Source organism: Ursus americanus, chromosome 3 (genome assembly GCF_024610735.1).
Source record: "Ursus americanus isolate L20-20 chromosome 3, mUrsAme1.1.p, whole genome shotgun sequence".
In the NCBI taxonomy this organism is placed as follows: domain Eukaryota; kingdom Metazoa; phylum Chordata; class Mammalia; order Carnivora; family Ursidae; genus Ursus; species Ursus americanus.
In genome coordinates, this window is record NC_142129.1 from 13,711,419 (window position 1) to 13,724,621 (window position 13,203).

At 46.4% G+C, this 13,203-nt stretch overlaps 1 protein-coding gene across 3 annotated transcripts in view; it reads left to right on the forward strand.

The window, feature by feature from the left end:
- DENND2A (DENN domain containing 2A) overlaps positions 1–13,203 on the forward strand; it is a 100,650-nt gene that overhangs the window by 33,856 nt on the left and 53,591 nt on the right. For all 3 annotated transcript variants that reach the window (XM_045792509.2, XM_087860788.1, XM_045792510.2), the window contains exons 4-5: positions 10,428–10,555; positions 12,178–12,299. In XM_045792509.2, the coding sequence (XP_045648465.2) occupies positions 10,428–10,555; positions 12,178–12,299 (250 nt within the window). The remainder of the gene's footprint in view (positions 1–10,427; positions 10,556–12,177; positions 12,300–13,203) is intronic.

The following is a 13,203-nucleotide window of genomic DNA, read 5'->3' on the forward strand; positions in this document are numbered from 1 at the left end:
AATTCCCAATCCAGACCACTGCTAAGCTTCTCCTCCCCAGATAATGGCCATCTTATTAAATGGCATCACCCTTCGTTGCACCTCGGCCACAACCTAGGAGTCATTTGTGATTCCTCTCTTTTTCACACACCCCTAATCTAATTTATCAGCAAGCTGTTCGGTTCTAGTTTTAAACATTATCTTGAATCTGACTACATCTGCCTCACTGCTACCACCTTAGTTATCGCGTATCTACCTCCCACCCCAGTATCCTCTGTAGCAGCCAGAGCAGTGTTCTAGAAATATATTTGATCATGTCACTCTCCTACTCAACATGATCTGTCAGGGAGGGTTGTTTTGGCTGCAAAAAACATAATGTCTTATATTCTCTTCCAAGGGAAAATGTTTGCGTATTCCAGACAGGTAGGTAGGTAGGTAGGTAGGTAGGTAGATAGATAGATAGAAAGAAAGAAATTATGTCCTTTTAAAAAAAGAAATCATGCTATATATACTGTTTTTTACTTAAGATATCCTGGAGATCTTTCAACATTACCACTTTTTTTCACCTTCCTTTTTTATTTTTTTAAAGATTTTATTTATTTATTTGACAGAGAGAGAGAGCGTGCACGAGAGAGCGAGCACAAGCAGGGGGAGCAGCAGGCAGAGGGAGAGGGAGAAGCAGGCTCCCCACCAAGCAAGGAGCCTGATGCAAGGCTTGATCCCAGAACCCTGGGATCATGACCCCAGCCAAGGCAAACGCTTAGCTGACTGAGCCACCAGGCACCCCTTATTATTAAAAAAATTTTTTTTTCTTTTTTAGAAAGACAGAGAGAGAGCACTTGAGTGGGTAGGGGGGAAGGGGGAGGGACAGAGGGAGAGGGGGAATCCTAGGCAGGCTCCACACCCAGCACGGAGCCTGACACGGAGCTCCATCTCACGACCCTGAGATCAGCTGAAAGCAAGAGTGGGATGCTCAATTGACTTTGCCACCCAGGCACCCCATACTTCTTTTTTTTACCCAGAGTTTTTTGTATTTTAAAGATTTTATTTATTTGGGGTGCCTGGGTGGCTCAGTCGTTGGGCATCTGCCTTCGGCTCAGGGCATGATCCCAGAGTCCTGGGATCAAGCCCCACATCAGGCTCCTCTGCTGGGAGCCTGCTTCTTCCTCTCTCATTCCCCCTGCCTGCGTTCCCTCTCTAGCTGGCTGTCTCTCTCTCTGTCAAATAAATAAATAAAATCTTAAAAAAAAAAAGATTTTATTTATTTGACACAGAGAGCGCATAGGCAGGGGGGAGTGGCAGGCAGAGGGGAGGGAGAAGCAGGCTGTCTGCGGAGCAGGGATCCCGATGCTGGGCTCGATCCCAGGACCCTGGGATTATGACCTGAACCAAAGGCAGACGCTCAACCGGCTGAGCCACCCAGGTACCCCTTTTACTAAGAGTTTTAAAAATCAGGATTGAATGTTAGAATTTGTCAAGTTACTTTTCAGTAGCTTTATATGATCATATGGTTCCTGTCCTTTGACCTATGAATAATGATTTTATATCCTAATATTAACCCATTCTTACATTTTGGGAATGAGCTCCCATTTGTTCCTGGTTTGTTACTCCCAATATACTGCGGAATTCTGTTTGCTAATATTTTATTTAAGATTTTTGTGTCAGTATTTCATAAATGGGACTGGTCTTTACCTGGCTTTTATTGTACTATCTTTACCAGGTTTGGATATCAGTGGTATGTAGGATCTATGGAAGAACTTAAGATTCTTGGGGTGCCTGGGTGGCTCACTTGGTTAAGCATCTGTCTTTGGCTCAGGTCATCATCCCAGGGTCCTGGGATCAAGTGCCATATCGGGCTCCCTGCTCAGTGGGGAGTCTGCTTCTCCCTCTCCTTCTGCCTCCCCCCCCCAATCATTCACTCTCTCTTTCTCTCTCATGCTCTCTCTCAAATAAGTAAATAAAATCTTAGGAAGAAAAAAAAAACCTTAGGATTCTTCCTTGTTTATATTCTGAGAAAGCTTGTATCCATCTCTAGTTCTAAATCCTTTCCGAAACTGGTGGCAAAGCCCAGGTACCTAAGTAGTGGATGACCTTTCTGCTCTTGACCCCAACTGTGTCATGACAACAGCTCTTCCATGCCCTTTCTGGGCTATTCCTCCAGGAAGGCCCCCTCTCTCAGGGGCAGGTTGCTTCTGGGAAATCCAAGTCTTTCCTCTGGTCATCATTGGGCAGACAGATCAACCTGGTGAACAGTTATTCCCATTATCTTTTCTCTTGTAGCTACCATCTGCTCTTTGCAGCCTTCCAGCATTCTCTTTAAAACCAGCTAAAGTTACTTAGTTTCAGTCCAAAGATGAAATTTTTCTTGGCCAGTTTGAATATGGTTGCATCAGCTGTGTTTTAAGAATTTTGGCTTTGGATTTTTCCTTTTGTTTAAAATAGTACAATGGGGGTGATTAGGGCACGATGTTCATTTTCTACTTTAAAAAAATAAAGTGTACTTTTTATTGTGGTCCTATCTCTTAACAAAAAGAAGAGGCTCAACTCAGAAGTTGGCAGACTTACCGCCCTCTCTGAGGCGGGAGAGCCAAACCAGGGCTGAAGAAAGAAATGATTAAGGATTTTGAGGTTGGGAGGGTTTAGAATTACATGGCCAGGCTGCGCACTTCAGAGAACGCATTCGGCTTATTTTCATAGGCTGATGAGTCCCCTTCTGCAGAAGCCAAACCACTGGACTCAGATTCTCAGTTTGAGAAAATGTCTTCTTTCTTTTTGTTCTTCCCCCTTTTTTCTCTGTTCTGTGTTCTCTCCCCTTCCTCCTTTCATCCCTTTCTCCTTTCTTCATTTCTCTAAAGCCCCAGGAAATTAAATGCAAGGACTTGTGCCTTCAGTCCTAAAATGGGAAATGAGAAACCCTTAAATGTCAGGAAATTCCAGAGATAAGATCCCTACAGCAGCACTCACTTGGCTGTGTATGTTCTGTGGCACGCGTTGAATAGCTCTGGCAGGAATGCCTTAGAGCCAACATTTAACAAGGAAAGTTACTGTTTTGTAAGTGCCAGCAGCCTCCTGAATTCACATGTATCTGTTCCCCAAATGTTTGAACTGGAATGCAGATTTTTTAAATTTTAGTTTAATTTGATCCTATGATGGAATTTTTAGATCTTTATGAAATCAAATAACAATGTTGACCAAAATTTCAGCTTTTCAACTAATTATTTTGGCATTGTATAGATTCAGCCTTTCCTTGGCACCGTAGCATATGACTTGCAGAACTTTTGGAGGATGTGAAACCTTGGTCATTATATGGCTGCCAAATCACATGCCTGCTGTTACTGATTCAATAATTTCCATCTTCTGTAGGACTGACTGGGATCCCCAGAGTCGTCTGGCTGGACAGCAACCCTCAGCTATTACCCAGTTAGTGGCTAAGTTAGCTTACCAGCCATGCTGTGGTCTGTCCCTGTCATTATGAGTCTGTCCCAGTCAACTCATGACATCCATGAAACAATTCTAACTGCCATGTCTAAAAACTGAGTGTTTAGGGGCGCCAGGGTGGCTCAGTTCGTTAACCGTCTGCCTTCAGCTCAGGTCATGATCCCAGGGTTCCTGGGATTGAGCCCCATGTCGGGCTCCCTGCTCAGCTGGGAGCCTGCTTTTCTCCCTCTCCCTCTGCCACTCCCCCTGCTTCTGCTCTCTGTCTCTGTCAAAAAAATAAATAAAATCTTCAAAAACAAAACAAAACAAAAAATACTGAATGTTTAGGGGCTCCTGGGTGGCCTAGTTGGTTAAGTGTCCCACTCTTGGTTTTGGCTCAGGTCGTGATCTCAGGGTCATGGGATCAAGCCCTGTATTGGGCTCCGCGCTCAGCAGGGAGTCTGCTTGAGAGTCTCTCTCCCTCGACCTCTGCCCCTCCCCCCACTCACGTGCACACACTCATGAGTGCAGTGCTTTCTCTCTGTCTCTTAAATGAATAAATCTTTAAAAAAAAAAACCTGGGTGTTTAAAATCTTCAAAGGGGTAAATTGTTTGATTAATTTGAGACTTAGAGCAAAAGTTACTTTGAAAGCATTGGAGAAGATTGATTCTGTAAATTATTTTAATGGTGGTTGCATTAGAAAACAAAGAGATGAGGATAGAGGACGGTTGTCATTCTACATTGGAGCAGTGACGGTCATGTCTTATTTCCCATTGGAAATGGAAATGGTTGGATGTTAGACATATGTTGGATAGGGATGGTTTTTCTTCTGAAGTTTCTGTTTTGGATTCAGGATAGAGATAAGCAGAAACCCAACGTGAGTAGCAGTAGCAATCCATGGAGGGGGTCACCAATAAGAGTGCGGGCTGAGCTAACATAAGCATTCTCCCACTTAGCCCCCTATTCTGATCACCTGGTGGCACGAATGCCCTTCCTGAGGGTGTGGTGGGACATGGGAAAGAGCTGTGTGTGGTCGCTGGGGATGGAGGTAAGAAGAGAGTGTGTGGCAGCTCAAGGTGGATAAGGGAATCAGAGCATGGTTTTTACAGTTTCTAGGCCATTTGAGTGGTGTTTTAATTGATGGCTAGGTCCCAGGCTCTCCAAGCTCATTTAAGTTGTAGCTGAAAATAATCCTGGGGAAAATGTGTTCAAAACAATTGACTAAAAATTAGCTCCAAGAATACAGCTGCCTTATTTTTTTTTCCCAAAGGAGAGATAAATTATGAGCAGTAAATTAGGCCATTAAAACCAGCTTTTAAATATTCATTCATGGGGTGCCTGCGTGGCTCAGTCGGTTAAGTGTGTCTGTCTTCGGCTGGGGTCATGATCCCAGGGTCCTGGAATCGGGCCCCACGTCGGGCTCTTTGCTCAGCGGAGGCCTGCTTCTCCTTCCTCCTGCTGCCCCCCTGCTTGTACACTCTCTCTCTGTCAATAAATAAATAAAGTCTTTGGGGCGCCTGGGTGGCTCAGCTGTTAAGTGTTTGCCTTCAGCTCAGGTCGTTATCCTAAGGTCCTGGGATTGAGCCCCCCCATCAGGCTCCCTGCTCAGCAGGAAGCCTGCTTCTCCCTCTCACACTCCCCTTGCTTGTGTTCCCTCTTTCGCTGTCTCTCTCTCTGTCAAATAAGTAAATGAAATGTTTTTTAAAAAATTTTAAAATAAAGTCTTTTAAAATAAATAAATAAAATATTCATTTATTCAACCAACAAATATTTATCATGCACCTCTGTGATATTAGCATATAGCAATGAACAGAATAGATTGAGACCCTGGCCTCATGGATCTTACGGACTAGTGATAGTTAGAAGCACACAGGTCTGCAGTTATGACTATAACCGCACTCAGTGCCGCAGGAAGCCCATGGTGCTGTGGGAATGTTCAGTAGGCGTATCTCGCCTGTCATGAAAACAGGGCCAGACTGGGGAGGAAGTGGCCCTAAGACTGAGGCCTGGGGTTCCCAGGCAAGGAGGAAGGTAGGAGATGGGTGTTCAGGTGAGAAACAGATGAAGGTCCCGGAACAAGAAAAACTTGAGCGTGCCAGAGGCCGTGAAGGCAGGAGTGTGGCCACAGGGGTCAGGAAGGGTGTGAGCTGAGGCCCACAGGTCTTCTGCAGCCTGTGCTGAAAGAGTCCCAGAGACCAGGCAGGGATTTGGGCCTACCACTTAGAGGAATGGGAAACATTTCAAAATTTTTCAGAAGGGGAGAATCCCAACCTGATTTGCATTTGTGAAAAGCCAACTGGGAGGGGCACCGGTGGGCCCAGTGGGTGGCTGTGGGGTGGAAGGCAGAGCCAGGAGACACTGGGTTTAGCCTGTGGTTTCACTGCAGTGGGGACTGAGGGAAGTGGCGGGTACTGGGAATACTTTGCTGGTAGCACTCTGATTAATTGGTTAGAGATGGGTGCTGATGGAGAACGGGGTTTGGACAGGACTCCCAGGTTTAAGGTGTAAATGTCTGGACGGATGGTGATAGCCTTTGCTGAGGAGCACTGGAGGAGGAGCTGGTCCTCCTCTGGGAGGGGGAGTGGTAGGCTGAGTTTACTTTTGGATTTATTCATTTTGAAATTCCCATTCAAATGGAACTGTGGAATGAGGTCTTAAGTTAGTATTTAATTTACAAAAATATGGGAGAGTCACAGATAACCTTCAAAATACTACTTGAAGTCACAGTATTGGCATTGGTTGTCGAAATTTGGATATTACCTAAGTTATAACCCACGTCAGCAAACTTCAGTGGACCCATTGGATCATTCCAGCATCTCCAAAACTAAGAAGTACCACAATCGTATGATAATTTGAGGGCCCAAGAAGCAAACTGAGACTGAGGGGCGGTCACCCCTTCACCAGGCTGTGGGGTCCCCAAAGGCAGGGACTTCTTGCCTTTGCATCACCAGCTGTGGGCTCAGCTCAAACCCCAGAAGGTGCTTATTAAACATATGGACTGGATGTGAAACAAATATGGAAATATTTAAACAGGAGAGAAGCCAATTTGGATGTGGTTACCATTAGCCTTTTGAAATTTCCTTTTTCTCAAGGTTAATATGTAAATAAAGGTATTAAAACCTTTCTGTGACTACAGCTTTCCTCCTGCGTTGATTTAGTCCATGCTCTGCTTAGTGCCCATGCTGTTAAGAGCACCATTCACCGGCCAGACTTCCTGGGTTCTGACCCTGGCTCCACCACTTTCTCCCCATGTGACCTTGAGCAACTTATTTAACCTTTCTCTCAGTCTTTATCTCCTCACATATAAAATATGTATAATTATAGTAATTCTTCACAGGGTTGTAGCAAAGTTCGAATGTGCTAATCCGAGTAAAGCCCTTAGTGGGTTTTCAGTAAATGTTGAGTGAATGATTCTGTGGTCTCTTTGAACAGTTTGCATCTTCCCTGCCAAATCTAGGTAGTATGCATGCTGGGGACTCTAGCTAATATGATCTGGTTAACTCAGCAGGGAAACCCAGGAGTTGTGGCCCACTCCAGGCCAATAACTTCACTCTGCTCTGGGCCACAGACCACCACACCCCCATCTCCAAGCATCTGCTGGCTAATGCCGGCCTGGGCTAATGGCATCCCCGCCTAGGGAGTGTTGGGGGGGGGGCACACAGCACAGCACAGTCCTATCCTAGAGGAAACAACTCAGACCCACTTCCCACTCCCCAGTCCCCATCTCCTGGAGCTCTGAAGCTCAGTCCTTCCTCTCCCGTCTGGGCACCTCAAGGGGAGGAAGAAGGGGATCATGGAGAGATAGCCCTTCCTTCGCAGCAGGAGCTCCTGTGAGTGAATCGGGCACCCCAGGGCATGAGTGACAGTTTCAGCCTCATGAAGACCATGGGGACCTAAGCTGGAAGCTGGACGCTTGGCCCTTCTTTGTGTTCCTGCCCTAAGTGCTGAGTTCAAGTTCATAAAGGAGCGAGGGTGAGGTGGAGAGAAGGGGTGATGAATTCAGATGTGGAGTTACGAAGTTCAGAATCTAAAGAAGAAGAGCCTTAGGACATGGCCAAAGCCCAGAAGGAGGGAGAGGACGAGGAAGAGAGCTGCCCGTGAAGGCACAGGAAGTTGTCTGAGAGGGGAAGCAGCAGGCGGGCAGCCTTGCGCCCAGCTCCTCAAACCCTAGGGGAGGACCTGTTTGCCTGTGTTTGCAGTCCTTTGCTGGACAGTACTTTTGTTAAATACAATGAAAAAGAATGACCAGAGAAATGAAATGAAAAAAGACATTATACAAGCTTCTTGTCTTTTAAAATTCATTCTGTCAAATTGCTTTAAAAGTTTCTAAACACAGGGGCAGCTGGCTGGTTCAGTCTGTAGGGCACGCAGCTCTTGATCTTGGGGTCGTGAGTTCGAGCCCCACGGTGGGTGTAGAAATTACTTAAAAAAACAAAAGAAATTTTAAAAAAGTTTCTAAATGCTTATTCTCAGTTTCTGCACCTATCTCCTTGGAAAACCAGTCCTGGCCCACGGATTGCCCTTTGAGCACCGCTCCCTGACACTGCAGAAACCAAGTGGTGTCCTGTAAAGAAAGGCCGCAGGAAGTGGTTAGGTCTTACTGGAAACTCACAGGTGACCTTCAGTGGAGCAGCTTCAGAAAAGGGATGCGCACAGACGCCAGGTTGAGAAGGTAAAGGGAAGAAAAACCAGTGAGCTCCGGTAAAAGAATAGACAGCCTCTAGCTCTTCCCTCCTCCGCCTGGCCCCCCAACCCACTCTGGTTTAAAACTTGGCAAGGAAGGTAAGAAATCGCAGAACTACAAGGGTCATTGCTTCCAATGAAAGTTTTTCTAGAGGAAACCTGTGTGTTAGGTTTAAAGAGGGAAAGAAGCTAGCCGAGAGGGAAAGATTTAAAATGCAAGAAGTCCTGGGGGCGCCTGCGTGGCTCAGTCAATTGGTCTCAGCTCAGGCCTTGGTCTCAGGGTTGTGAGTTTGGGGCCCGCGTTGTGCTCCCCACTGGGCATGGAGCCTACTTAAAAAAAAAATAAGAAAAGAAAAGAAAATGCAAGAAACCCCCAAGGCATAGAAAGAAGCAAACGGCCCATGCCCGGCTCTGCCCTCTCATCGCATAGCACTCACCACCCTGTCCCTGCAGGGCAGCCTTGCCGAATGTCTGTGTGTCCCTCCACAAATGCACCAGGTTCCCTGTGGTCCCGGGATCTTCACCGGTGCCCTTTCCCCTCCTTGGAACCCTTTCCCCTCCTTGGAACACTCTTCCCCTTGCTGAGGTCTTTCCTCTGTCCCCCAGGTCTCTGCTTTCATGAGTGACTTTGTCAGCGCGGCCTTCCCTGATACATCCCCAATGTAAAATGAGGTCTCCTTGATAGTCTCACTGTGCTTTTCCATCACCCAGCTGAACACAGTTGACTCTTCTGTTTACTTGTGCGTGCTCTGGTTGAACGTCTGTCTTCCTCACTGGCATGTAGGCTCTTTGAGACAGGGACTCTTGTTTCAGTCACTCCTTACTCATTGAACCCTGAGCACAGTGCCTCTCCCACAGTAAATGTTCAGCATAAAACTTTGCTACGTAAATAATTACTAGCTCCACAACAGTAATGGCAATAGCTAATATTTGTTGCGTGTTTGTTAGGTGCCAAGGACTTTACAGACCTTCTCTTTTGTGTTCCTTGGACAATCCTATGAGATAATGACTGTTTTTCAAGTCAGGACAGTGAGTTTCAACCAGTTCAGTGGTTCGTCTGAGGTTAAAAGGCTTGTGAATGGGGTATCCGGGATCTGTATGCAGGTTTGTTTAATCACCAGGGACCAGAGAGATTGGAAGTGTGGGTGAAGACATGGAGACATGATAGTTTCTCAGTAGTCAGCTAGAGTTCACCTCAGAGCGTGTGGAGGACCCTGGGCTAGACACGCGTGCCCAGAGTAAGGGAGATAGCCGTGGCTCCCAAGCCTCGGGAAGGTCGTGACCGTCCTCTACCAGAAGTGAAGGGCTAGGACCAAGTCATGGCCAGCCAGGGGATGTGCCCTGACGAGTGTGGGCAGACTACACATTCACCTAAATGCCATTCAAGGAAGGCCCAAGTGTGTTGGACACAAATTCTTGAGAAGTCTGCTGGAGGTAGAAGAGGAGCCTTCAAAGCCTGGTTGGATAGCGCTGTTCTGCTCCCACCCAGGGGGAGTTGTGGGTTACTTGGGAGGAAGATAGATAGGGAGAGAGGGGAAAAAAGAGGAGGTGGGATGAACTGGTGAGGTGGCTGAGGTTCTGTGTGTTTCACCATATGGTCTACTTCATGGCCTCCCAAATGCTCTGTGAAGCTACAGAAATCATAGAAACTCAAGGTGAGCAGCTGTGTCTGTGTGTCGTGAGAGAGAGAGAGAGAGAGAGAGAGAGAAGGGACTGGACTTTGCATTAGATCAGCACCAGCAGAACAGGGATAGCCCCTGTGGATGTAGGTAGGGGTGATAGCCAGAGAGCGAGCCACGGCCACAGACAGAGAAGCAGCCACATTTGTACCGATCTCTGAGGGGCGGGGTGGGTTGGGGTGTCTCAGCTGGCCCCTGGGTTTCATTCTGATAACAACTTGAGTGAGAGAAGTGGGGGTGCCCAGGCCTCTGGTCCACTCTGAACTGGCCATCGCTGCTCCTTTCCGATCATGAATGTGTGCTCTATACACATTGCAGAATATTCTAAAAGTCCAGAAAACTGAAAGTGAAGAGAAGCCACAGGCCGTTTGTCAGTCCTGAGATAGTAGCTGTATATTCACTTCCTTCCCTTCTTCTTTTCTATGTATGTGTTTGCTTCCGAAGTTGGGATTGTACTTTATACATATATACTTTGCTACCTTTACTCAGCACAACCCCGTAAACATTCTTTCAAGTAAAAGCCACACCTCTTACTTAAGTATTTTCATACCTTCTTGCAAGAAAGAGTTTATTTCAGTAATAGAAATGTTTGCAGGGAGAAAATTGTTTGGTATATAATCTCTGGACCAGCCTAATTTGATTCAACTTCTTGTTTGTTTTTCTCCCAGAAAGTCCTATGAGTTTGAAGACTTACTGCAGTCTTCCTCTGAGAACAGCAGGGTGGACTGGTATGCACAGACTAAGTTGGGGCTCACACGCACTTTATCAGAGGAGAACGTCTACGAAGACATTCTAGGTAAGAGGCCCATGTGTCTGTGTGTGGGGAGTTTGTGAGAAAGGGGGGAGAGGAGGTGGGGCTGAGTGCTTGAAATACACACACACACACACACACACACACACACACACACACACAGTCCTGAAGAAATATGTGTATTAGCCAGGATGAGTGTGGGAGAGGGACCCACGGAGGGACATGTGAGAGCATGGAGCAGGGGAGTGGAAGGGCTGGTGACGAACGGCCACGGAGGCAGCACGATGCCGGGGGACACTCTGGAGACATTGGAATCTCAGTGGCCATGATTGAATCTCAGCTCTGCTATATTAGCTGTGTGACAATGAGCTGGGGACTTAACTTCTCTGAACTTCAGTTGTCTCATCTGTATAATAAAGATGATGACAGCTACCTGGTAGGGTAGGGGATCGGAGAAAATGGGATGTAAAGTACCTCATGTCAAGACGCTCAGTAAAGTGTAGGGATACCAAATGAAAGAAAACTCAGGCCACCACCCTCTCCCGGAATCTGTAGGAGCGTGCCAGTAACAGGGCATCAAAATTCAGACTCAAATGAATGTCTGCTATTAAAAAAACATAATGTTGGCCTTAATTCTTTTAAATTCTAAAGTGGACCTCAGATTCACAGAGTTTGTTTGCATTTAGTGAGTTAAATACTCTGCGGGAAACTTCACAGTTTCACCGAGGTGTGAGCTCAGCCCAGCATCTGCTTGTTGGAGTCCAGGGAGATAGTGGGGGAAGAAAGGAGCTGGTAAGAAGGAGAAACCCATACGAGGCCACATGCGAGGGGCAGGTAGGGCAGATACACACATGCATATGTGCATGTAATCACCAATACCAGGGAGAAAAAACCTCCATGGTGGGAGAAAACACAAGACTAGAAGAAGGGCGTGTATTTAGCTGAGCTATGAATTTCACCGTAGACGATCTGAATTATAGTGTCCAAGCTGTGGAGGTGGGTTGCTGCCAAAGCAGTAGGCTTCCCAAGTCCGAAATGGGTATGAGATCTGGACTTCAGTGTGTACCTGCCAGGGAAGCTTTCAGTTACAGAGAACAGAAGACCCAGCTGAAATAACAAGGGAGTTTGTTGGCACATGTGACCAGAACTGGCCTGTTCTCCCTTGTTTCTTATCCCTCGGGTTAGCTCCACGCTCAGCAGCTTTCTTGTGATCTCCGTGATGGCTGCCATCAGCTCGCTGGAATCCGTACTTCTGGTTGGGAAGGAGAGCCCGTGTCCTGCACCCAACAAAGATCCTGAGGTTCACTCTGACTCTGACGAGACCAGTTTAGGTCCCTTGTTCACCTTCATAGCCCAGGAGTACTGTGCATTGATTGGCGTAGCTTGAGATAGGAGCCCTTCCCTGAACTGGACACTGAGGCAGGGACTGGGGATACTCAGGTTGGCTAAAGCTCTGCAATGCAGAATGGAGTTAACTCTATACACCTAAGTGTATAGTGAGGACACAGGAAGTTACCCAGTGAAAATCAGGGTCCAAGAGGAAGGGGGTGAATGGATAGCAAGACATGAGACATCCCCACAAGGAGAGACCAAGATGTTGGGTAGATATCTGATAAGGAAAACTTCCTTAATGTTCCCAGTTCCTGACTTGTTGCCTTTGACCACAGATCCGCCAATGAAGGAAAACCCTTACGAGGACGTTGAGTTACATGGTCGCTGCCTGGGGAAGAAATGTGTCTTGACCTTTCCTGGTTCTCCCACTTCTTCCATTCCCGACACACCCTCCAAGGTATGAGTCCCCAGGGAAGCAGTGCGAGGAGAGGGGTCCCCAGCACGATGGCCCTGAGTAGCCTGGAGTTCTGGATTACGCTAGAATGCCAGGCCACCCTCGCTGCTGGGCTCCTGGGTGCGTGTATCAGCTGCCTGCCTGCTGTTCTGCCTGTAGTTTTCCTGGAACCCCTCTGCTCAACCAAGCGTCCTAAAATAATATTTTAGCTTCTGGGTCAAACTGAGTAAATAAGGTAGTCCACCCATATTATACAACTATAAAGAAGAATGTCCTGACTTAAAACAAAGTCTAAAATATAAGACTGAAAGTTCTGGTGCAGAAACAGTACTTTTATAGCATGCTACTATTTGTGGGGTTTTAAATAGAAAAAAATACATATATGCAAACTCATACATGTTTGTGTATGTAGAAGATTATCTCTGTACGGAAACCTAAGAATGAGTAAGTGGGTACACCTGTGGAGTTGTCTGAGTACCTGGAGGTCAAGGTGGAAAACTGACATTTTTTACAGAATATCCTTTTGAACCTTTTGTAATTTTGTGCTATGTACATATAGATAATATAACTATATTCATGTACATGATAATTTCAACACATTGCCTACAGGATTGAATTCATATTCCTTAGCTTGACATTAAATAATCCTTCATAACTGATCCCTGGCCACCCATTACTACCTAATCTCCTACGTTTCCTACATACAAAAGCTCCCCTCCAGCAAGAGCCTATTAATTGCCCCTCTGATATTAGAGGCCCAGGATTGGCAAACATTTCCTCTAAAGGACCAGAAAGTAAACATAGAATCTCTGTTGTAATTACTCAGTGCTGCCATTGTAGGGCAAAGCAGCAATAGACAATATGCAAGCAAATGAATGTGCTGTGTATCAATAAAACTTTATTTACG